We start from the raw sequence: 25,065 nt of genomic DNA on the forward strand, positions 1-25,065 counted from the left end.
ATTGAATATTGTCTCTATGTATTTAACATTATATTGAAATACAAGAAAATTATTATCTAAGCGGAACGGCCTTAACATGCAACTAAAATCATCATTGTTGTTACAGTTTGTTGGGAAAATGTTATATAAAGAAAATAAAATTAAAGAAGAGAATTTTGGGAGGAGATTTAACATAACAGCATTTGTATTCAACAATGTTGCTTCTTTTTGTAAAACTCACCAAGTGGTAGTTGTTTGGACAAAGAGAGTTTAGTGTTTGTGATGGCTAAAACTATGTCAGGAGAAGTGGTTGCCATGGTGATGTCCAGTCTGGTGAATCTGCACGGCAAAAATATTTTAAATTTAGTCAAACTAAACTCATTCTGTGGTCTACAAGAATCACCAACATCATCTATGTGTAGGAAAAAATAAAAATAATCAGAATAATCAGAAAGAAGATGAATTTAAAACAAACATGCTATTATCATTTATACATTCATAGGTTTTAGTACATGTTCTTAGTGTTTTGGTAGAATTGTCTTTAACATTCTATTTGATGTTCTTACATGTTGTTTACACGTTAGTTTTTTCTAATAATGCCATTTATTTTGATGCTGCTACCGCCAGGCTCCGCATAAGACATGGCATTCTTAGGCATGAAAGCTTTTCTTCGTTTATCCAAATAAAACAAATATTGTTACACAAAACATTTCAGTTTTGGTTTCATCCACATGATGCCTCAAAAAATGTTGCTCTTTGTCCTCCAAGCCTCTTTCTTCACTTGTTCATATTTCTATATTGCAGGTTTGATCTGAACTCACAGTGTTTTGTAGGATGAACAGGAAAGGTTCAACTGTTGGACAAAAGGAAAAATGAGTTACTACCTTAAACACAAAATCCTCAGAAACCCTAAATTATAATTGTCTTACCATCTTAGTGAACATGACCAAAGATGACAGGAACTCTGTGAATTTCCTTTCCTCTGGTGCTTCGGTCATGTAATCAAAGAGCATGTTGATGACGGCGTCTGTGCTTTCAGGAAGCGTCAGTCCCAGCAGCTCCACTCTCTGATCTGGCGTGAGGAGCTGAATGACGTCAAACTATTAAAAAAAAGAAGAAAAAAAAAGTTATTTCGCCTTACTTTTAAAAGGTACTGATTGTTTTTGACAATCTGATCCTCACTGGTTTGAAGAGTGGGTTGAGACGGATCAGGTCGCTGATGATCGCAAACTGTGAGAATGGACCGAAGTTGTCGGTCAGCCACTGTGCGCTGTTGTTGAAGGAGGGCAAACATCTTGGATCTGGAAAAGGTCAAGAAAATGAAGATTTGTTTGCTTACACCAAAAACAAAGAAAAATGTTTATTGCTTTGAGCATTTACTGTTTTAAAAGAAATAATATCCTAAAGTTTGTGTGTTTATATGTCTAACATGGAAAGTAATGAAAAAAATCAACGAGCACAAAGAGCTACAAGACAAAGGGTTTGGATAAATAAATTAAGAAAACAACTCAACAGATGACATTGATTTGAAGGGTGTTGTCGTGGAAACACTAGACAATCATTATAGAAGTGACGGGTCTATAGTGTTTCTCAAAACTCCTTAACTTCTTCAGATCTACATAACATGTTTATTAATATGTCAACATGCACGATAAGGATCAGTGTGTTTGCAGGTTCCTACCTGCAGTGTTGTTTGTCAGAAAACCTGTGATGAAGTGTGTCAAGACAGACAGCTGCCTTTCTTTCAACATGACTGACTGAAGCTCGCTAAATGTCTTCACGCTGAAAATGACAAAGATATTTTATTATCACAGATTGTAAAAGAAATCCAAACATATTTCTAAAGTGATTATAAAGAATGAATGAGTTCATTATTACATGTATTGGTAGGTGCTGCAGTCCAGTGATTCGGTGGCGAGACATGAGAGGAAGTCGCTGGAAACAGCTGGCAGGAACGGACGAAGGCGACGGCCGAACCACATCTGGACGAAGGCGGGATCGTTGAGGACGGTCATGTTGACGACAAGCAGCCGGAGTTCTCGTATGGAGTCCAGGATCATGGGGGCAGAAGGATGGTCAGGACGGAGCGTCTGCAACAAGAAATGATCCACGGTAAATTTTGAGCTAAATGAAAGAATCAGAATAAACTAAAATTAAACAAAGATTCCTCATCATATGTTATTTTTAATCATCTCATAAAATACTGACCACGAACTGTCAGGGTGTACGCACTACTGTTAAAATTCAATATCTCTATGCAGGTTATTGTACCTTTGCAAAACAATAATACATTTTCAAGACTAGCAGATATTTGGATTTTCTGTTGGATTATATAGGATACATGGCATACAACAGATCGGAAATGTTTAGAAATTTTTTATCATGATATTCAGTCTTAAGTTTCAAACTGCTGGAATTTTAACACCTTATACTTTGACACTATATTAACCAACTTTCAGGTTAAAAGATATATAAAAATCAGTATTAGGCCAAATATCAGTGATGAGCCTGAAAACTGCAAGCGGAGCACCGCTGGTTGGAACCAAAAGCCAGTCTTACGGTGTTGCTCAGCAGATCCAGAGCTTGATCCAGGACCTTGGAGGCTTTGGATAGCAGCAGCTTCCAGGCAGGTTTGGAGCCGCTTGAGTCGGAGACCCTATCACAGCCCAACATGTCTGCCAGATCCCCAGCTGTTAAACCTGACAGCTGGAGAGGAGAATGACAACAGACCAGATGTTGAACCAAACATGAAACCATTTTCCCTCAGCTGCAGTTTGAGGACAGATGATGATGCGACGTCTTACAGAGGCACAGGCAAATTCCTCCACAGAGAAGCTGCAGTGCCGTTCGGCCATCGTTGATCTGTCTAGGAGGATCTGAAGCTCTGTGCTGTAACACAAAGTGATTCATGTTTCCTTTATTTTACATGAAATGTTTAGGGAGGAATATCAAAAAGTCTTTCTCAACCCTACCTGTTGACTCCCATGCATATGTCTGTCTCTGTGAAAAGTTGCAAGACAAGTTAAGGTATTAATGTAAAAATAATACATAATTTTAAATAAAAGTAGATAAAGAGTGGTTATGCAGTGAGAGGAAACTAACCATTTGTCATTGTTTCATTGCACTAGGTAGAGAAAACGATTAAAATGGTTATTAATCCTCAAAAAATTGATTTGTTTGAAAAATAAAAATACAAAAGTTCTATAATGACATATCTTTACCTGCCCACTGTATATGATGCAATCTGTGATAAAAGCACAAAAAATGAATTATTTAAAACCTCTTGTCAATTATTAAAGAAATAAGAAATTAATTGACACAAACTTAATTCACAAAGTTATTTCTTGATTACTTTTCAAAAGGCAACAATCAGTCAAATTGCTTATTGAATATTGTCTCTATGTATTTAACATTATATTGAAATACAAGAAAATTATTATCTAAGCGGAACGGCCTTAACATGCAACTAAAATCATCATTGTTGTTACAGTTTGTTGGGAAAATGTTATATAAAGAAAATAAAATTAAAGAAGAGAATTTTGGGAGGAGATTTAACATAACAGCATTTGTATTCAACAATGTTGCTTTTTTTTGTAAAACTCACCAAGTGGTAGTTGTTTGGACAAAGAGAGTTTAGTGTTTGTGATGGCTAAAACTATGTCAGGAGAAGTGGTTGCCATGGTGATGTCCAGTCTGGTGAATCTGCAAGGCAAAAATATTTTAAATTTAGTCAAACTAAACTCATTCTGTGGTCTACAAGAATCACCAACATCATCTATGTGTAGGAAAAAATAAAAATAATCAGAATAATCAGAAAGAAGATGAATTTAAAACAAACATGCTATTATCATTTATACATTCATAGGTTTTAGTACATGTTCTTAGTGTTTTGGTAGAATTGTCTTTAACATTCTATTTGATGTTCTTACATGTTGTTTACACGTTAGTTTTTTCTAATAATGCCATTTATTTTGATGCTGCTACCGCCAGGCTCCGCATAAGACATGGCATTCTTAGGCATGAAAGCTTTTCTTCGTTTATCCAAATAAAACAAATATTGTTACACAAAACATTTCAGTTTTGGTTTCATCCACATGATGCCTCAAAAAATGTTGCTCTTTGTCCTCCAAGCCTCTCTCTTCACTTGTTCATATTTCTAAATTGCAGGTTTGATCTGAACTCACAGTGTTTTGTAGGATGAACAGGAAAGGTTCAACTGTTGGACAAAAGGAAAAATGAGTTACTACCTTAAACACAAAATCCTAAGAAACCCTAAATTATAATTGTCTTACCATCTTAGTGAACATGACCAAAGATGACAGGAACTCTGTGAATTTCCTTTCCTCTGGTGCTTCGGTCATGTAATCAAAGAGCATGTTGATGACGGCGTCTGTGCTTTCAGGAAGCGTCAGTCCCAGCAGCTCCACTCTCTGATCTGGCGTGAGGAGCTGAATGACGTCAAACTATTAAAAAAAAGAAGAAAAAAAAAGTTATTTCGCCTTACTTTTAAAAGGTACTGATTGTTTTTGACAATCTGATCCTCACTGGTTTGAAGAGTGGGTTGAGACGGATCAGGTCGCTGATGATCGCAAACTGTGAGAATGGACCGAAGTTGTCGGTCAGCCACTGTGCGCTGTTGTTGAAGGAGGGCAAACATCTTGGATCTGGAAAAGGTCAAGAAAATGAAGATTTGTTTGCTTACACCAAAAACAAAGAAAAATGTTTATTGCTTTGAGCATTTACTGTTTTAAAAGAAATAATATCCTAAAGTTTGTGTGTTTATATGTCTAACATGGAAAGTAATGAAAAAAATCAACGAGCACAAAGAGCTACAAGACAAAGGGTTTGGATAAATAAATTAAGAAAACAACTCAACAGATGACATTGATTTGAAGGGTGTTGTCGTGGAAACACTAGACAATCATTATAGAAGTGACGGGTCAATAGTGTTTCTCAAAACTCCTTAACTTCTTTATCTTTCAGATCTACATAACATGTTTATTAATATGTCAACATGCACGATAAGGATCAGTGTGTTTGCAGGTTCCTACCTGCAGTGTTGTTTGTTGTCAGAAAACCTGTGATGAAGTGTGTCAAGACAGACAGCTGCCTTTCTTTCAACATGACTGACTGAAGCTCGCTAAATGTCTTCACGCTGAAAATGACAAAGATATTTTATTATCACAGATTGTAAAAGAAATCCAAACATATTTCTAAAGTGATTATAAAGAATGAATGAGTTCATTATTACATGTATTGGTAGGTGCTGCAGTCCAGTGATTCGGTGGCGAGACATGAGAGGAAGTCGCTGGAAACAGCTGGCAGGAACGGACGAAGGCGACGGCCGAACCACATCTGGACGAAGGCGGGATCGTTGAGGACGGTCATGTTGACGACAAGCAGCCGGAGTTCTCGTATGGAGTCCAGGATCATGGGGGCAGAAGGATGGTCAGGACGGAGCGTCTGCAACAAGAAATGATCCACGGTAAATTTTGAGCTAAATGAAAGAATCAGAATAAACTAAAATTAAACAAAGATTCCTCATCATATGTTATTTTTAATCATCTCATAAAATACTGACCACGAACTGTCAGGGTGTACGCACTACTGTTAAAATTCAATATCTCTATGCAGGTTATTGTACCTTTGCAAAACAATAATACATTTTCAAGACTAGCAGATATTTGGATTTTCTGTTGGATTATATAGGATACATGGCATACAACAGATCGGAAATGTTTAGAAATTTTTTATCATGATATTCAGTCTTAAGTTTCAAACTGCTGGAATTTTAACACCTTATACTTTGACACTATATTAACCAACTTTCAGGTTAAAAGATATATAAAAATCAGTATTAGGCCAAATATCAGTGATGAGCCTGAAAACTGAAAGCGGAGCACCGCTGGTTGGAACCAAAAGCCAGTCTTACGGTATTGCTCAGCAGATCCAGAGCTTGATCCAGGACCTTGGAGGCTTTGGATAGCAGCAGCTTCCAGGCAGCTTTGGAGCCGCTTGAGTCGGAGACCCTATCACAGCCCAACATGTCTGCCAGATCCCCAGCTGTTAAACCTGACAGCTGGAGAGGAGAATGACAACAGACCAGATGTTGAACCAAACATGAAACCATTTTCCCTCAGCTGCAGTTTGAGGACAGATGATGATGCGACGTCTTACAGAGGCACAGGCAAATTCCTCCACAGAGAAGCTGCAGTGCCGTTCGGCCATCGTTGATCTGTCTAGGAGGATCTGAAGCTCTGTGCTGTAACACAAAGTGATTCATGTTTCCTTTATTTTACATGAAATGTTTAGGGAGGAATATCAAAAAGTCTTTCTCATCCCTACCTGTTGACTCCCATGCATATGTCTGTCTCTGTGAAAAGTTGCAAGACAAGTTAAGGTATTAATGTAAAAATAATACATAATTTTAAATAAAAGTAGATAAAGAGTGGTTATGCAGTGAGAGGAAACTAACCATTTGCCATTGTTTCATTGCACTAGGTAGAGAAAACGATTAAAATGGTTATTAATCCTCAAAAAACTGATTTGTTTGAAAAATAAAAATACAAAAGTTCTATAATGACATATCTTTACCTGCCCACTGTATATGATGCAATCTGTGATAAAAGCACAAAAAATGAATTATTTAAAACCTCTTGTCAATTATTAAAGAAATAAGAAATTAATTGACACAAACTTAATTCACAAAGTTATTTCTTGATTACTTTTCAAAAGGCAACAATCAGTCAAATTGCATATTGAATATTGTCTCTATGTATTTAACATTATATTGAAATACAAGAAAATTATTATCTAAGCGGAACGGCCTTAACATGCAACTAAAATCATCATTGTTGTTACAGTTTGTTGGGAAAATGTTATATAAAGAAAATAAAATTAAAGAAGAGAATTTTGGGAGGAGATTTAACATAACAGCATTTGTATTCAACAATGTTGCTTTTTTTTGTAAAACTCACCAAGTGGTAGTTGTTTGGACAAAGAGAGTTTAGTGTTTGTGATGGCTAAAACTATGTCAGGAGAAGTGGTTGCCATGGTGATGTCCAGTCTGGTGAATCTGCACGGCAAAAATATTTTAAATTTAGTCAAACTAAACTCATTCTGTGGTCTACAAGAATCACCAACATCATCTATGTGTAGGAAAAAATAAAAATAATCAGAATAATCAGAGAGAAGATGAATTTAAAACAAACATGCTATTATCATTTATACATTCATAAGTTTTAGTACATGTTCTTAGTGTTTTGGTAGAATTGTCTTTAACATTCTATTTGATGTTCTTACATGTTGTTTACACGTTAGTTTTTTCTAATAATGCCATTTATTTTGATGCTGCTACCGCCAGGCTCCGCATAAGACATGGCATTCTTAGGCATGAAAGCTTTTCTTCGTTTATCCAAATAAAACAAATATTGTTACACAAAACATTTCAGTTTTGGTTTCATCCACATGATGCCTCAAAAAATGTTGCTCTTTGTCCTCCAAGCCTCTCTCTTCACTTGTTCATATTTCTAAATTGCAGGTTTGATCTGAACTCACAGTGTTTTGTAGGATGAACAGGAAAGGTTCAACTGTTGGACAAAAGGAAAAATGAGTTACTACCTTAAAAACAAAATCCTCAGAAACCCTAAATTATAATTGTCTTACCATCTTAGTGAACATGACCAAAGATGACAGGAACTCTGTGAATTTCCTTTCCTCTGGTGCTTCGGTCATGTAATCAAAGAGCATGTTGATGACGGCGTCTGTGCTTTCAGGAAGCGTCAGTCCCAGCAGCTCCACTCTCTGATCTGGCGTGAGGAGCTGAATGACGTCAAACTATTAAAAAAAAAAAGAAGAAAAAAAAAGTTATTTCGCCTTACTTTTAAAAGGTACTGATTGTTTTTGACAATCTGATCCTCACTGGTTTGAAGAGTGGGTTGAGACGGATCAGGTCGCTGATGATCGCAAACTGTGAGAATGGACCGAAGTTGTCGGTCAGCCACTGTGCGCTGTTGTTGAAGGATGGCAAACATCTTGGATCTGGAAAAGGTCAAGAAAATGAAGATTTGTTTGCTTGCACCAAAAACAAAGAAAAATGTTTATTGCTTTGAGCATTTACTGTTTTAAAAGAAATAATATCCTAAAGTTTGTGTGTTTATATGTCTAACATGGAAAGTAATGAAAAAAATCAACGAGCACAAAGAGCTACAAGACAAAGGGTTTGGATAAATAAATTAAGAAAACAACTCAACAGATGACATTGATTTGAAGGGTGTTGTCGTGGAAACACTAGACAATCATTATAGAAGTGACGGGTCAATAGTGTTTCTCAAAACTCCTTAACTTCTTCAGATCTACATAACATGTTTATTAATATGTTAACATGCACGATAAGGATCATTGTGTTTGCAGGTTCCTACCTGCAGTGTTGTTTGTTGTCAGAAAACCTGTGATGAAGTGTGTCAAGACAGACAGCTGCCTTTCTTTCAACATGACTGACTGAAGCTCGCTAAATGTCTTCACGCTGAAAATGACAAAGATATTTTATTATCACAGATTGTAAAAGAAATCCAAACATATTTCTAAAGTGATTATAAAGAATGAATGAGTTCATTATTACATGTATTGGTAGGTGCTGCAGTCCAGTGATTCGGTGGCGAGACATGAGAGGAAGTCGCTGGAAACAGCTGGCAGGAACGGACGAAGGCGACGGCCGAACCACATCTGGACGAAGGCGGGATCATTGAGGACGGTCATGTTGACGACAAGCAGCCGGAGTTCTCGTATGGAGTCCAGGATCATGGGGGCAGAAGGATGGTCAGGACGGAGCGTCTGCAACAAGAAATGATCCACGGTAAATTTTGAGCTAAATGAAAGAATCAGAATAAACTAAAATTAAACAAAGATTCCTCATCATATGTTATTTTTAATCATCTCATAAAATACTGACCACGAACTGTCAGGGTGTACGCACTACTGTTAAAATTCAATATCTCTATGCAGGTTATTGTACCTTTGCAAAACAATAATACATTTTCAAGACTAGCAGATATTTGGATTTTCTGTTGGATTATATAGGATACATGGCATACAACAGATCGGAAATGTTTAGAAATTTTTTTATCATGATATTCAGTCTTAAGTTTCAAATTGCTGGAATTTTAACACCTTATACTTTGACACTATATTAACCAACCTTCAGGTTAAAAAAAAAATATAAAAATCAGTATTAGGCCAAATATCAGTGATGAGCCTGAAAACTGCAAGCGGAGCACCGCTGGTTGGAACCAAAAGCCAGTCTTACGGTGTTGCTCAGCAGATCCAGAGCTTGATCCAGGACCTTGGAGGCTTTGGATAGCAGCAGCTTCCAGGCAGGTTTGGAGCCGCTTGAGTCCGAGACCCTATCACAGCCCAACATGTCTGCCAGATCCCCAGCTGTTAAACCTGACAGCTGGAGAGGAGAATGACAACAGACCAGATGTTGAACCAAACATGAAACCATTTTCCCTCAGCTGCAGTTTGAGGACAGATGATGATGCGACGTCTTACAGAGGCACAGGCAAATTCCTCCACAGAGAAGCTGCAGTGCCGTTCGGCCATCGTTGATCTGTCTAGGAGGATCTGAAGCTCTGTGCTGTAACACAAAGTGATTCATGTTTCCTTTATTTTACATGAAATGTTTAGGGAGGAATATCAAAAAGTCTTTCTTATCCCTACCTGTTGACTCCCATGCATATGTCTGTCTCTGTGAAAAGTTGCAAGACAAGTTAAGGTATTAATGTAAAAATAATACATAATTTTAAATAAAAGTAGATAAAGGGTGGTTATGCAGTGAGAGGAAACTAACCATTTGTCATTGTTTCATTGCACTAGGTAGAGAAAACGATTAAAATGGTTAGTAAGCCTCAAAAACTAATTTGTTCGAAAACATAAAATAAAATGTCCACAGTAACGTATCTTTACCTGCCCACTGTATATGATGCAGTCTGTAATAAAAGCAACAAAAAAATCTAATTAGTTAATTATTAAACAAATGAGAAATGACTTTTCAGTTGACACAAATTGACAATTATGAAATCAATTCTTCAATCTATAATCACTAAGCTGCATTTTGGATATTGAATGTCTTTTTGTATTTAACATGGTAAAGATGTATTGCCACAGTCTTTACAGCTGATCGAAATTCAAAATGTAACAGTTGGAAAAATGTTAAATAAAATGAAAGTAGAAATAACTGGGGAGAGATTTAACACAATTTGTAGCCTAAAAATGTTTCTCTTTGTTTTTATATATAAAAATCTCACCAGATGGTAGTCGTTTGAATAAAGCCACTTTAGTGTATGTAATGGCTGAAGCCAAGTCAGAAGAAGCTGTTGCCATGGCGTCGTCCAGTCTGGTGAACCTGCAAGGCAAAAATATTTTTAATTGAATCAAACTAAACTTGTCCTGTGCTCGGTCATTGATGTGAGGCAAACAGCAGTATACATCAGAGATGATTTTTAAAAAGTTTCATTACTTTATTTTTTTCTGCATTTTTTATGCTTAAGTTTTGCAAACTTTGCAAGATGTTTGCAAAACGTCTTGCAAAAAGAGAAGTTTTGCATCTACTTCTCTTCCTGAGACATAGATGCACGAAGTGTCTACCTGCATCTACTTTCTAGATGCTGGAAGTATATATAGGATCATGACTTGTCGTGTGAACAAACTTATTCACGTGTGATTTTAATTGCATTTCTTATTTAATGGAAACAAAACAATTGTGAAATTGTGTTTTTGACATTATCCAATATCAACAAAGTTTTGCGCACAATTGTAATGAAAATGCAGCTTATGAGCTCATAGGACACTCATTGAAAAGAAAACAATACTGCTGACGACAGCCCTCCAGTCCTGTTTTACTCTATGATGTGACATAATCATGCTTATCTTTCCTAGGCACACACTAGTTTCCTAGGAACTACCATCACTTCAACCTCATTTGGCATTTCTGGCTACAACTTTCATCGTATATATTGCAGGTTTGATCTGAACTCACAGTGTTTTGTAGGATGAGCAGGAAAGGTTCAACTGTTGGATAAAAACAAGAAGATGACAAATGAGCTACTACCTTAAAAACAAAAGTCCTGAATCATAACAAACTTCTTACCGTCTTGGAAATCATGACCAAAGATGACAGGAACTCTGTGAATTTCCTTTCCTCTGGTGCTTCGGTCATGTAATCAAAGATCATGTTGATGACGGCGTCTGTGCTTTCAGGAAGCATCAGTCCCAGCAGCTCTGCAGTCTGATTTGGTGTGAGGAGATGTAAGGCCTCGAGCTACAAAAAAAAAAAAAAAAAGTTATTTGGCCTTGTCTTTTTTAAAAAGCACTGATTTGTTTTTGACAATCTGATCCTCACTGGTTTGAAGTATGGGTTGAGACGGATCAGGTCGCTGATGATCACAAACTGTGAGAATGGACCGAAGTTGTTAGTCAGCCACTGTGCGCTGTTGTTGAAGGAGGACAAACATCCTGGATCTGGAGCCGATCAGGAAGAAGCAGAAAGGTCCGTAAATACCCAAAGATGTGCATCTTAATGTAAATATAACTGAAACATATCAATGCAGATTTATTAAAGAGTGCGTACCTGAGTGAGCGTTCAGAAGGAAACGAAGGATGAAATCCTTCAGGACCACAAGCTGCTGTTGGAAGGGCATCTCCTCAAAGTGGCCAACAAACACCTGCAGTCTGAGAACGAATGTCAGATCCCACAATGTATTCAGAATAAAACAGATGCAAAAGGATGCAGTTAAAAGTAAATACTTTGGGTTTAGAACATAAACATGTCAAACATGTAACAACTAGATTGACAGGATGAAATCTATTTTCAGACATGTCACAAAGCAAGAACTCTAATAAGTTCAACTTAGAAGCAACTCTGGGAAGTTTGTATATTTTATTATTAAACTTTAAGTTCTTATATTTCCATTAAAAAAAACAAGAACCAAACACAACATGCTATTAGGGGTGGGCATTTATCATCTCTTTTAGCACTAATGACAAATTTCTTATTGTGATAAGAAATCTCATTTATTGTTGTCTCAATAAAGTCAATTAATGATGTTGGAACAAAAAACAAAACTGACAGTCATACACTTACCTAAAAAAGAAGTAACAATTTTTTTAACAGAATTTTTATCGTTGCCACAATTGTACCCCAAACTATCGCGATAAAATTCTAAACCCATATCGCTCGCCCCTAACATGCTATGCTACTGAAACATAAGACACCTGACACGGCTTGTTTTGCTTAAAGTGTCCTGACTCACATTTGCTGATATGATGGACAGCTCAAGTTCCTGCTGGTCAGACAGAGCAGGAAGCGCCCCGACGCAAATGGCAGGAAGACGCTTAGACGCTCTGTGAACCACAAGTGGATCACGCCGCTGTCCGTCAGCTCCCCATCGGTCAGCGCCGACAGCCTGATTTCCTCTATCACATCCAAAATTTCCTCCGCTGACGGGATCATTCCCACCGACTGTAAGAAGAGTAAACCAGTTTCACGTAAAGCAAGAATAAAGACGCTTGAAAATGAGACCATACTCCCAAAAGCCGCTGACCGTGTTGGCCAGCATGTCCAGCGCTGGGTTCAAAACGCTGGAGAGTTTCGTCAGCAGCAACTTCCACAGGACCCTGGAATGGCTGCCGTTGCCGGGCAGATTACACCTCATCAGGGAAGCCAGCTGTTCAGCCGTGAAGTCCTCCAGCTGTGAGTGGAAGACAGTGAGACGAACCTGCAGTGCATCAGAACACCTTCACCCCAACTGTCACTCATTGAGTCGTAGTTACCTGAGCACAAGCATATTCCTCCAAGGTGAAGCTACATGAAACAGGCGCGTGGTCGTTGAGGTATGACTGAAGAACGGAGCTGAGAAAGTTCACTTCATGTTAGTTATTAAAGTCTAAATACGAGCTAGATAGATTTTATTTCATTTTGTACTCATCAGGCAGAATTACCTGTTGATGCTTTGGCAGATTAAAGTTCCTGTCAAACAACAGGGAAAAAATATGATTTCATATATTTTAAAACTACCTTGAAAATAACTTGATGAGAAATAAAATAAAACTTAGCACATAATTCTTACTGTTGATCTGCGTGTCTTGGCACTGTGAACGATATATTATAATTTTTAATTTCTTACCAACATGCAAAAAAAAAAAGTTACTGGAAAATGACTTCAGGATAAAATACTCACCGTGACTTCTGCCGGTACACACTCTGTCAAAAACAAACAAAAACAACATATTCAGTCAACAACGCCACAATAATTGAACTTTTAGCCTGTTGTTGCTTGTGTGGGTGTTAGTTCGTTTTTGGTTTTGGTGTTTCAGGTTGAGGAGAGACTCACCCGCCGGCGCAATTCCCATGAGATCATCTATGCGGGCCCAAATAACTGGCTCCAAGTCTGGAGGTATCATCGTTAGGGCTCCGTACATTCGTTCAAAACTGACGCAATGACAAACAAAACAAATTAAGCCGCAAGGGAAAAAAGAACATAAATTTAAAAAAAAGTGGATTTTATTAGGTTCAGTGAAAGATGAAAAATGTTTTGCAAAAAATAAATAAATAAATAAATATCTAATCAAAACTGAATGTTCTACTGTCTATATTTTGGCTTCCATTGACCATAGCATAGCAGAATTTGATGTTTTGAAGATAAATTCACTAAAAGCCAACATTCCAATAAAAAAAAAACCCTGAAGTTTTATTGATAAAAAGTTTTGCGCTATGATGAGATGGTTTTTAGGACCACTTTTTAAAAATTGGTTTAATTTGCAAAAACTGCAGTGGAAACACTTTTTTTCGCACCACACAATCAACAGTGTTGCAACTGACGTGAACCATGAAGAAGACGACGATGGGAAGTGGTTGGATGATGATGGCGCGTTTATTTTTTAATGACTTATGATTTATTCACGCCTGATTTTAATTGCATTTCATAACAGGGTTAACGTCTTTCTCCGTTAGAACCACAGTTTTTTTTGACATACTGATAAAGTTTTCTGCACATTTGTAATGGAAACACAGCTATTATGTGTGTAAGTTAGTTACCTAGAGGTGTGTAACCTAAAAACATTAGAAGGTACTCACATGAGTTGATAGACACTGCAGGGAGGATTAGCCTCTTTGGCAAGCTGGACCACGAAGTGCAGAACGTCGGTAAATTTTCTGTCTTCTGGCGACTCCAACAAGAAGTCAAACACTGCGTTGATAACGGTGTCTTTATCTGTTGGACCAGGAAGAGGCAGCAGCAGCATTTCTGCAAGCTGCTTCGGGGTCAGGACCTGCAGAGCTTCCAACTGAGAAAGGAAAAGGGGAAAAAGAAGTGTTTCCAATCACTATCACGAGGGTTTGATTTTTTAATCCAGCTCGTTGACGGCTCCCAGACTTACCGCAGAGAAATTGGGGTTGAGCTGGTAGAAGTCGATGACAGAGGCAAAGCTTGAGAAGAACCCAAAGTTCAGGTTCACCCATTCTGCACTTTGATTGGCTGAGGAGATGCACTGGGGTTCTGAAAAAATGTTGCACGATAACACATGTTAAGTTACATTTATCTTTTGATGCTTAAATTGGAAATAAATACATTTACATATAATACACGAGTAAATACACATAGTTTTTCAAATATACTATTAGTTAATAAACAACATATATCTGACTAATAACGATTGCCTTACAGGTAATCAATCTACGAAATAAGCTGCTGGTTAAAATTCACGTCTGGTTTGTGTCTGGCTAAAATTCCACAAAAAAAAAAAAAAAGACTTGTTGAAAGATTTTTCGTTGTCTGAATAAATCAAACTCAAGCTTGTAATCATGATTTCCAGGAAGTAGGTTTGGAACAAATACAACTAAGCACAACATTAGGGAAATCACCAGTGAAATTCAAATTCCAAAATACTTAATTTATCCCAAAGGGAATTTAAATGTTGTAACTCATATTAATTCAAAATTATCCAAACAGTTATTATAGATGCTGATGGTTGTGGGCAGGCACCTACTTCCTGGAAATGATCAAAAACCAAACACCTCGTCTGGGGAAATCAGATCACAGTCTTGTTTTTCTCTGCTCTGAATGTAAACCCTTTGTTCAAAGACTACCTGTTCGAAAAGTGACTAAGAAAGTGATCACAGGAACCCAAATAAGGCTGTTTTGAGGTTACTGATTGGATTTCTCTTTGCCAGCTACACAAAGAGAACATCTATGGCATAAAATCACCAGATATGGCCACAAACGCATTCAGGCATTATGTCTGTATCTTAGCAACAACAGAACTGATGACATCACATGCCGCCCTGAGCAGCGCCATTCGTTGTTAGCTCACTTTTAGCAGCATGGTGAATAATATCGGCAATGTGGTTGTGGGCACCATTATCTTTCCTTCATGTATGAGTTATTTTTCCCCATTGTTCAGCTGATGTTTTAGCTTACCGGTGGCGTTGTGATTCAGGAAAGAGTAGATGAAATATCTGTAGATGTGACTGTACATCATGTCAGCATCCATTTGCCTCATGCTCTCACCAAGTGCTGCCACCCTGCAAGTCGAAAACAGAAAGAGGACGGTGACTAAACCTAGAATTTTTATTTTTATTTTTGAAATCACAAAATGTGTGAACTCACAGGGTTTGGTAAACGGGGCAGGAGAAGTTTTTGGTGCTCAGACAGGAGAGGAGGTCTGGGTTTACGTCTGGCAGCAGAGGGAGCAGTTTGATCTGGTACCAGAGTTTGATGAATTCGGGATCGTCCAGGTGATGTTGGGTCAGAGTTGGAGGCTCATTCTCGTTGAATATCTCTTTAATGTCAGATGCCAGCCCTGCAAAGTTCTGAAAGGAAAACAAAAAAGCACTGACTTGAGTTTTTGTCGCAGCAGTGACAACAGAGAGGAATTATCAGAGTGACTGAGTTCACACTGAAGTCTCTTATGTTTAGAAGGTCAGAGAGGTTAATATGCTCACTGTTGTGGTAAACTCTTTTATCAGGAGGTGCAGACGTTCAGCCAGCTCAGTAATCAGCCTCATGATGGTTTCTTCAGTCATTGTCAGCTCACTTTTAGCAGCGCAGTGCATAATATGGGCTACGTTCTCCACTGCATTGGTCAGCTGAGGGCATCACAAACAACAAGATGGGACGGAAGGTAAAGCAGGATTCTTTTATCGAGCTAAAATATAGAGTAAATTAAAATACAAGTCAGAACCTCACCCCACAAGGGCTCTTATCAAGAGTGACGCTGCAGACATCCTGAAGTTCATCGTATTCATTTTCCCCACCATGTTCCAGAAAACTGCATGAAAACAGAATACACAGCTTCAGACAAAGATGACCAATGAAATTACAATTTTTCATCTTTAAAATGGCCAGATTGTGGATGAGCAATTAAAGCTGCACTAGGCCACTTAGAGGGTCTCAATTACACACACAAACAAAATGGCAGAAGGTTTTTCCATTTAAAGTTATACGGTCAATTCTTTTTGCTTTCTTAAGTTGAAGTTTTTAAAAAAAATAAATAAATAAAATGTACCCTTCTTACATCACTTTTGAAAGGCATATTTAGAAAATCTGATTAAAACACCACAGAAAAAGACTAAACAAATATTTCACTATCTCTAGCATTATTTGTGTAATAAAATAAATACATTCCATTTAGTTTGTGATTAATATATAATTTACATTTTTGAAATGTTATTTATTTTTTTGTTTGTTTGATTTTATTTAATTTTATTTGCAGGCTTTCATGATTACACCCTTCAGTCATAGTAGTTGAGGCTGATTAGATGAAATTCACAGTAAATGTGTTCACACACACACAAAAAAATCACAAAAGTAGCAATGATACCAGGCTTCTATGCAATTCACATTTTGACAAAAGATCTGAGACCAGGTGATAGCTGTAGATTCCCAGGAGGCAAAAAGGAAATGATAATGTATGTACACATTCTGATTTTCAGAAAAATAATTTTAAAAATGAGTAAAAATAAATAACACATTCAAATAGAGGAAACTTGAGTTTCAAATCTCAATTTTTCACCACATAAAATGTTTGAACCCAGGTAGTGCAAGTAGTTATAAATACATGTTTACCTACCAAGTAGGCATATATTACCTACTTACAGTTAATATTGAATACATGTTAAACCCAATGGAAAGTACTTCTGGTGATAATATCTATTGTTTACTGTATGAATATTCACCTGAGCAGATAAAATATAATTAAAACAATGAAGACTGTTGATAAACAAAAAGTTTCCCCATACATTTATGGCTTAAACATGTTTGTACTTCATTAAGTGACATAACTGAATGGTTACCCAGAAATTATACTCAAGTAAAAGTTACTTTTGGTTAAAATAATATGACTGTAGCAGACATTTATGGTTGTTGTTGATTTCTTTTTACTTATTATCCATGTCTGGACTACATTATTGTCAATTAAAATATCAAATCCAAAACACAAACCAAATCAATTTTGATGAAAGCTAAATGGACCAACAGACTAAAAGAGAAAAATATTTGTCAAAGAGCTGTTTGAGAGGGAAGCATGTGAACATAAAGTCAAATAAGCGAGTAATTAGTTTAAACTTAGTCAGTAATTAGTTTAAACTTAGTTTGACTTACTACAGCTCGTGAAAAGCCAGCGTGATGTTTTGGTGCATCAAGTTTTCGTCGTTCGGCAGGAACCTGCGCAGCAGCGGCAGCACCACCTGCTGGTACCAGTCATCCACGTTGGTCACGTCAAACTCGGGGATGTCTGGGACCATGGGCGGCTCATACACGTCTGCCAGCTCAGCAAGAGTCCAGTTGAGCAGGAACTGAGTCAAAGTGGTGCTTTTTATTTCTGAAACATTTCTCTGTAAGACACACACAAGGCCAGGGGAGGGGGATTTAACTTCCTGTTGTCACAATGAAATGGTTAGCTTAAACGTCTCAGGATGTGTTTGCGTGAGTTTATTTACCTGACGTGTAAAAGAAACAAATTCATGAGCAAAACTTCCAATCGGTCTGAAAGCCGTCATGAATCCATTTGCGATCTGTAATGTTTAAAATAAATATTGGGAATTAAAGTTCTGTAGGAAGTTTCTTGTTTCTTTAGACAGCGCTCTCTTTTCTTCCCCCTCCCCCATTTCTACTTTATGGGTATGTGGATGAACACATTACTCATGTCCACCTGAGGAATCATGGTACAGTATTAAGAAATATTCTGATACCCATGTTTTAGAGGAGTCGACAATGAAGGCATTTACATCAATACTTTTGTTTAATGGCTTCAAACCAGAGGAGGTCCTACCCACTTTGGTGCCCTGGGCAAACAAGCCCTGCACCCCCCTTTAAATCATCATCTGACAATGCAAACACTCAGATGTTTTTGTTCCAAATTGAAAAATTTGGAACCAACTAGAATAATACTATACACACCCATAGCAAGGCACAAACATACTGTATACCATGAAGTTAAAAGTATACAATACCAAAAAATACAATTTAAAATACATAAAAATAAAGTAAGACATTATTAATTGAAACAATAGTCAAGTATTTTCAAAATTGTGTGTACTATTGCAGCTCCAGGAGCTCATGCTGCCCTAGATGAGATGCCGCCCTGGGCAGCTGCCCACATCCCCCATATCAGAAACCGATACTGCTTCAAACTGACAGACTGTACGGAAAAAAAAAAAAAAAAACCTCTCCATTTTGAACATATGCCAATCAAACTAACAAACAAGAGTTTAAACTGGTTGAATCTAACATATGATAATTAATGTTTATACCACAAAGAAACAAAAAGCCATTAACTGAATATTTAAAAGTTCCATGACACTCAGACCATCTTAAAAAGAAAAAAAAGCTGAGGATGCAATAATTACATGTGTCAATGTACATTGATTAATTTTTTTTTTTTAGAAACATTGTGATTTACACAATAAAAACCCAAATTAAAAGTTGGAGATATTTAAGAGTGACAGGAATAAAAGATAAATTTATTACAAGGTATTTTTTGGCATTTGCGTGCCTTTGAGTGTGGAAGCTGTATGTCTAACAGCCTGTTTGATCTTGACACCGTTTGCGTGTGATATGTTGCAGGAAGAGCTTTTATGATGATGTATTTTAGAGAAAACAAACATGTTTCATTATTCACAGAAACAATTTGCCCCAGTTTTCCCAGGCTTTCTGCTCCGTCTGCAAATGAAACATAAACAGAAACATAGCTCCTCTAGAACACACGTGTCAAAGTCAAGGCCTGCGGGCCAAATCCGGCTACATTATTCCTGTGAAGCAGAACTTCAACTAAATACAACGAGGTGCATTTACCTCTTTGAGAGTGCTGTGTGGAGATGAATAACCAACTGGCACCACAGACGAGTTTCCAGGGCTGGGAGTGGTTTGCTGACCGGGCAGCAGACTGTTGAAGACCAGGGTCAGGGTGCCGTTGTCCAAACCAGCCACCTCAGGCTTTAAGAGCAGCTCGGCCTTTTGTGCAGGAGAGAGCAGGTGGAGAACCTCCAGCTGTGGCCAGAAACAGACAGAGCGGTGCGACGGGACAAAAAACAAAAACTCATATCGCACGAGTCCTCAAACTCATATATGATAACGTTAAATGTTATGTAAAGTGAGATGGCCATTCGAGTCGTTTACAGGAAGTGAGTCTGACTCACCCCACTGAAGACCATGTTGAGGCTGGTGAAGTCCTTCATTTGGGCCATCGCTCTGAAGGCGCCAAAATTCTTCATCAGCCATTCTTCGCTGCTTTCATTGCCGTTTACACAACCTACAAATGAAGTACATATAAATACGCATCAAGAAATAGGAGTAGATGTACGGTTTGTCAGGATCAGGACAGAATAAGGGCAGGAAAATAACATTTATGGCATCTTGGATCCCTTGGACCCCGATTTATTTTTTGATTTTTGAAATGTATATGTAAATTTTGAATAACTTGGCAACAAAAAGCAGTACATAACTGTGAAGAGGGAGATAGGTTTCTTTTTTGTAAATTAACAATCTAGTGTGCCATGCATTTCTATTCAACTCCTTGCAACCCTTAAAAAGAAAAAAAAAATTATAAAAGAAACAGTACCATTGATTAGCTTAAGATGTAATTACAAAGGCATATTAGGGACACTGCAGATAAAAAAAAGGAATACATTTTTGCCAAACACCTAAACATGTATGAGATTGTGAAAAATAATTTAGGAAACATTTAGAAAATATTTGGCTCTTGAAACTCAATAATTCACCAAGTCTTTTGTAGAATATTTCTGACATTAATCTCAAGATATTAGAGTTATTTTCTCATAAATTTTGGATTTTTTGAAACTCAGAAACTCCCAATATTTTTTCTCGAAACTTTCTGAACTTAATTCCAAAATTTGAGTTTTTTGGCAGTAGCCGAATCTCTTTTCCTTCCGTCTACAATGGTCCCAATATGCCGTCCTGCGTAACCTAATCTGGATTCCATCTGTGTTGAATCTAATCTCAGGATAACGCAGCTGCTCTGCGAAGGCTTCAGAGGTTAGCTGGAAAACATCAGGGATCAAACAACATGATGAAGACCAAGAAACAGCAAACAGAACTGAACTTTAGCTAGTAAAAGACAATACTCTCTACAAGTGTAAAGCTGGTTGAGTCATAACGCAAAAATATTTTCTTTTCATTGTTGTTGGTGTTGGGCGTTTTGTTTGTTCTGCTAATGCAGCGTCCTATGTTTTTCTGGTAACTTTAGACGTTACTTTGACTTTAATTGGTCATTTTGACAACTTTTTGCCTTTTTCTCTTTTTATATGCATTTCTTTCTTATGTTGCTTTTATGTACCTGTAACTCTTTCTCCAGACAGGAAGGGGTACATGAAGAATGTGTAGATCCACTTTTGTCTGACTGGATTCATCTCTGAAAAATATTGGCTGAGCTCTCCCACTCTGAAAGGCAAGACAGAAATATCAAAAGACATTTCCAAACAGCTACGATCAAAACTAAGAATAAAGTTGAGAATTAAAAAAATAAAGACGTACACAGTCTGATAAGTGGAGCAGCTGAAGTTCTTTGTGCTGAGGCAGGACAGGAAGTGTTTGGTGATGGAACCCAGCAGAGGTTTGATTTTGACCTCAAGCCACATCTGAACCAGGGCTTCATTCTGGAGAGGATCTGCTCCGGGGTTGAAATTCAAAGCTCCTTCCAGGCTCAGGACCGGCACGCCGGTCATGCTGGATTTCTGTAACAACAGTTAAAATGGATTAAAGTTTACAGGCTTCTGAAAAGGTTCCAAGAAAGAGGCCGTAAGTCTCTTTCCTAGAAGTTTGTCACAGTCTGAAAGCACAAGTGTCATGAAGTTGTCAAAAAAAAAAAAAAAAAGCAGAAACAATAACAGTAACAACTGGTCTGGTCAGTCTGGAATGCGTGCAGCATTTTTTGGCATTGCGTGTCGGTAGAAGTCATACCATGAAGGTGTACACGTCCATTGTGGCCTCAAGGATCACTTTCAGCCTCTGCATGTGGTCTTTTCCTGTGTCTGTGGACAGCAAGCCGACACACTGCAGGAAGCGGGAGGTCGCGTCCGCCTCCTTGGGATATTTAACAGAAAGGACATTTTGGTTACAACATTTAACAGCTTTATGCCGTTCCCTGCTAAATCTATTGAATTTTGACTTGTTTTTCACATTACAACAACAAATCACCCATGCTATTTGCTATTGATATCAGAAAAAGTATGTGAAAATGAGTCAATGTTTTTTTTTTTTTAAAAAAAACCTCTACAAATTAAAATTTAAATGGTTATAAAACCATTTACGAATCAAAATGATTGATTTGATTTGTGATATTTCTTAAATATTTCTCAGAATATATGAGAACCACAAGAACCATAAATGTCAGGAAAAACATGTAAAATATTAAATATAAGTAGTAGAATAAATGCATTTTCCTCTTAATCATGTTCAAGTAGCGTTCACCGTGATTCTTGCTTTTTTGGGGGTGTGTACAGTCTTAGGGGAGCCAGGAGATTCTCCAGCAGTCGATTTACAGATGTTCCCAGCAGAACTGTTATTCTAGGAGATTATGTTTGTGTTCTTGATTTGTCAAATCATCCACAAGTTTTTTCCAGAACAGGTTTGTCTTGCTCATGCAACGAAGAGGAAGTGAACACTGGAAATTCAGAGTTCACCTTGTCAGAGTTCACTACTAAGCCAGTAATCCTGGTTTAAAAAAAAAAGGTTTATCAAGTTCAATGAGTGACGATCCTGTCACTTTGAAAAAATCTTGTTGGTATGTGATTGGGGCAGTTTGCCAACTGCTTACGACATCCTCACATGAGTTTGAACTTCAAAAATGGACTCCTTATCAAACACAGACACACATATATTTATTTTTATTAGAGTTTGAGTGCACTTTATGCATCTTCCTCACCTTATCATTAATTACAGTGCGGTAAAAAATCTTTTGCCCATTTCTTCTGGCTTTGCTCTCGTCACAGTTAAATGTTTCAGGTGATCAAACTGGTTTCAACTGGTTTAAATAACGTAAATAATTGGAAAAGGCTGTTTTAGAAATGGTTTTGTAACCCTTTCCAGTCTGATATAAAGAGATGACATTGTTTTTCCATCTCCTCTTGAATTTGTGTGGAGTATGATGAGTTTCTTTTTAAATGTAAGCTATTTAAATTTAAATAGCTTACTATATGTGGTAGGACAGGTGCAAGTTCAGCTTTATTTTTAATGTGGACGATGACAGTTAACTCGTTAGTTACCAAGACGAAGAGGTCTTTTTTTGTGGAGCAAGGTTGGCCGGATTTCTTTTTCTCTTAAGTGAAATCATCAGTGGAAGACAGCTTTTTGTGTACCTTAGGTTATCTTTGTCCGATCTTAAACTTTTATTCTCCAGAAGAAATTGGGGATAAAATAAGCTTTAGGTTCACAAATATTTATGAGCTGCAAGAAAACAAACAGCTCTGACTCATAAATCCTGAGAGAACAATGATGGAACATTGAACTGAACTGAAGTAACTTTAAGTTTTGATTAGATACCTAAATAACATTTAATTATTAGTAAACACTAAAAGACATATATCTCCTGAAATAACTAATTAAACACCCATAGTAAAGATGAAGAGATTTGGTGGCTGCCATAAAAACAGATTTCACTTTTTATTCTGAAAAACCACACAAGTGAAGAACTCATTGGTTTCTGACTCACCTGACCGCAGCTTTCTGCCCCACATGTTGTAGTCCTGCAAGTTAAATAGATGGATAAAAACATTTAGAGTTGAAATATGTCACAGCTCATCCCACTTAGAACAGACTGATATAGTTGCAAATCTAAAAGAACATTTAATGCTCCTCTAGCTAGAGATTTTTTATGTGCTTTCAAGATAAGAAATTAGACTTACCCTTGTGCCCTTGAATTTCCTGATAGAATGAAATAGAGTTTTTTGGTTAGATTTTATACGCAAGATAATGTTCACAGATTCGATTTTGTCAAAGAACTATTTAATAAAAATAAAACTTCTTATAATAAAGGATTTTTGGTTAATTGTGTTGCTAGGTTATTCTGACAAATCTCTCACAGACACATGATTTTGCCCAACGAAAGGCAAAGTGAAGACCATTCGTATGAAAACTCAAACTTAATGTATTATAATGTTATTGATATGAATCAGCTATGTTGTGATCATCCAGTGAGAAACGACGCCACGTTATTAAAAATATACGCAGGTGGACAAAGTTGCTGGTATGCCCTTTTTAATGACCAGAAAACACACAAGGGCCACTGAAGTAACTTGAAACTGACAAGCGACAATAAAAATAATTTACTGGAGATTGGCCAATGAAAATAAGACATTGCTTTTCTAAAGTGGTACAGCTGAACTAAAGAAGAAGACCTGGGCAAAAATGATGATTCCTCTAAAAAAGAAACAGAAGATAATTTGACCCAAGGGACATGTGAAACTAAGGTGTGTCCTCTAATTAGCACAGCAGGTGTCTTAAAGCTTCTAATTAGTCAGTCTGTGTATCCAAAGGGTGATAAGTAATCACTGTGCTGTTGGCTTCAGTGTGGTACACACCATGTCACCAAAGGAGAGAGTTCTCCCAAGAGATTAGAAAGAAACTGATAGAGAATCACATTGAAGGTAAAGGCTATAAGAGCGTCTCCAAGCAGCTTCATGCTCCTTTGACTACAGTTGTACATATTATCCAGATGTTTAAAGTCCATAGGCCTGCTGATGGTGTTGTTGGCTACGGTCAAATTGATTTTAAAGGTGAACGCCATCCATTGATTGTTTGAGCCAATGTGGACTTCAAGAGAGACAATAAAGGAAGACACCACTTTTGAAGAAAGTCGTAAGAGAAAGCACGACTGGAAATGGATGATGATGAGCTACAAAGCTTCTGAGAGATTATCCTTTGCACGGATGAGACAAAACTGGAACATTTTGGCAACCTTCACCGGCTTGACGGTCAGAAATGCAAAAATGAAGCATAGCAAGAGAAGAAGACTGTCCCTACTTTGGTGGTAGCCTGGTCAGACCAGGCCCTTACTCTGCGCGATTTGCTTCATCCAAAGTTTCTGGACTCTTTGCTACAGAAAAACGATTGCTTCCTGAAGGCATGGTGGACTCTGCTGAAGTTTTAAAACTTACCCAATCAATAACGTTCGCCCGTGACGTATGTAATGCCCAGAATCAACGGCAAGAAGCTTACCAGAATTTGACTGTGCTGTCAAGAGAGACGTGCTGAGCCAAACTGTCAATGTTAATTCAGTATTTGACAGCGTGGTCAACACAAACTGAACAGCTTTGTTCACTTCCTCCACCGCCTTTGGAGGCACAGGCAGACTACAATTCTAAAAGAGCTCAGAACATCAACGTCATCGTTCACAACTTCACCTTCGGTTCACTGATGGGTCCAGTTGAAATTGTACCAGAGGGAATCCTTGTAAACAGGAGAAAGCCCATACTGTGCTGTAAGTGATATTTGAATCGAGCGGACTAGCGCAGGAAGGCAATGGCCTGGTCAAAGCTCAAAAGCAGCACAATGGGACCTTTGAAATCTCAAGACTATC

At 37.5% G+C, this 25,065-nt stretch overlaps 1 protein-coding gene across 21 annotated transcripts in view; it reads right to left on the reverse strand.

Annotated features, from left to right (window-relative positions):
• The window catches only part of mslnb (mesothelin b), a 69,379-nt gene that overhangs the window by 40,091 nt on the left and 4,223 nt on the right, over positions 1-25,065 (reverse strand). For 15 of the 21 annotated variants that reach the window (XM_028018424.1, XM_028018439.1, XM_028018442.1 and 12 more), the window contains exons 3-62: positions 23,393-23,411; positions 23,200-23,233; positions 21,450-21,572; positions 21,024-21,223; positions 20,827-20,930; positions 19,670-19,782; positions 19,326-19,520; positions 17,972-18,046; positions 17,634-17,866; positions 16,221-16,302; positions 15,977-16,120; positions 15,642-15,844; positions 15,453-15,556; positions 14,413-14,531; positions 14,111-14,319; positions 13,368-13,465; positions 13,215-13,237; positions 13,104-13,125; positions 12,976-13,003; positions 12,808-12,886; positions 12,579-12,725; positions 12,288-12,496; positions 11,606-11,706; positions 11,378-11,496; positions 11,126-11,296; positions 11,015-11,046; positions 10,284-10,381; positions 9,943-9,965; positions 9,827-9,848; positions 9,697-9,724; positions 9,529-9,613; positions 9,284-9,430; positions 8,600-8,811; positions 8,400-8,503; positions 7,901-8,019; positions 7,645-7,815; positions 7,537-7,568; positions 6,957-7,054; positions 6,574-6,596; positions 6,455-6,476; positions 6,325-6,352; positions 6,157-6,241; positions 5,912-6,058; positions 5,231-5,442; positions 5,031-5,134; positions 4,525-4,643; positions 4,272-4,442; positions 4,164-4,195; positions 3,584-3,681; positions 3,201-3,223; positions 3,082-3,103; positions 2,952-2,979; positions 2,784-2,868; positions 2,539-2,685; positions 1,858-2,069; positions 1,661-1,761; positions 1,162-1,280; positions 909-1,079; positions 801-832; positions 221-318 (exon numbers count right to left, since the gene is read on the reverse strand). In XM_028018424.1, coding sequence (XP_027874225.1) covers positions 221-318; positions 801-832; positions 909-1,079; positions 1,162-1,280; positions 1,661-1,761; positions 1,858-2,069; positions 2,539-2,685; positions 2,784-2,868; positions 2,952-2,979; positions 3,082-3,103; positions 3,201-3,223; positions 3,584-3,681; positions 4,164-4,195; positions 4,272-4,442; positions 4,525-4,643; positions 5,031-5,134; positions 5,231-5,442; positions 5,912-6,058; positions 6,157-6,241; positions 6,325-6,352; positions 6,455-6,476; positions 6,574-6,596; positions 6,957-7,054; positions 7,537-7,568; positions 7,645-7,815; positions 7,901-8,019; positions 8,400-8,503; positions 8,600-8,811; positions 9,284-9,430; positions 9,529-9,613; positions 9,697-9,724; positions 9,827-9,848; positions 9,943-9,965; positions 10,284-10,381; positions 11,015-11,046; positions 11,126-11,296; positions 11,378-11,496; positions 11,606-11,706; positions 12,288-12,496; positions 12,579-12,725; positions 12,808-12,886; positions 12,976-13,003; positions 13,104-13,125; positions 13,215-13,237; positions 13,368-13,465; positions 14,111-14,319; positions 14,413-14,531; positions 15,453-15,556; positions 15,642-15,844; positions 15,977-16,120; positions 16,221-16,302; positions 17,634-17,866; positions 17,972-18,046; positions 19,326-19,520; positions 19,670-19,782; positions 20,827-20,930; positions 21,024-21,223; positions 21,450-21,572; positions 23,200-23,233; positions 23,393-23,411 — 6,204 coding nt within the window. The remainder of the gene's footprint in view (positions 1-220; positions 319-800; positions 833-908; positions 1,080-1,161; positions 1,281-1,660; positions 1,762-1,857; positions 2,070-2,538; positions 2,686-2,783; positions 2,869-2,951; positions 2,980-3,081; positions 3,104-3,200; positions 3,224-3,583; positions 3,682-4,163; positions 4,196-4,271; positions 4,443-4,524; positions 4,644-5,030; positions 5,135-5,230; positions 5,443-5,911; positions 6,059-6,156; positions 6,242-6,324; positions 6,353-6,454; positions 6,477-6,573; positions 6,597-6,956; positions 7,055-7,536; positions 7,569-7,644; positions 7,816-7,900; positions 8,020-8,399; positions 8,504-8,599; positions 8,812-9,283; positions 9,431-9,528; positions 9,614-9,696; positions 9,725-9,826; positions 9,849-9,942; positions 9,966-10,283; positions 10,382-11,014; positions 11,047-11,125; positions 11,297-11,377; positions 11,497-11,605; positions 11,707-12,287; positions 12,497-12,578; positions 12,726-12,807; positions 12,887-12,975; positions 13,004-13,103; positions 13,126-13,214; positions 13,238-13,367; positions 13,466-14,110; positions 14,320-14,412; positions 14,532-15,452; positions 15,557-15,641; positions 15,845-15,976; positions 16,121-16,220; positions 16,303-17,633; positions 17,867-17,971; positions 18,047-19,325; positions 19,521-19,669; positions 19,783-20,826; positions 20,931-21,023; positions 21,224-21,449; positions 21,573-23,199; positions 23,234-23,392; positions 23,412-25,065) is intronic. The other 6 variants (XM_028018433.1, XM_028018431.1, XM_028018428.1 and 3 more) reach the window with 6 other exon arrangements.

The sequence above is a fragment of the Xiphophorus couchianus genome, chromosome 5, assembly GCF_001444195.1.
Source record: "Xiphophorus couchianus chromosome 5, X_couchianus-1.0, whole genome shotgun sequence".
NCBI classification, from domain to species: Eukaryota; Metazoa; Chordata; class Actinopteri; order Cyprinodontiformes; family Poeciliidae; genus Xiphophorus; species Xiphophorus couchianus.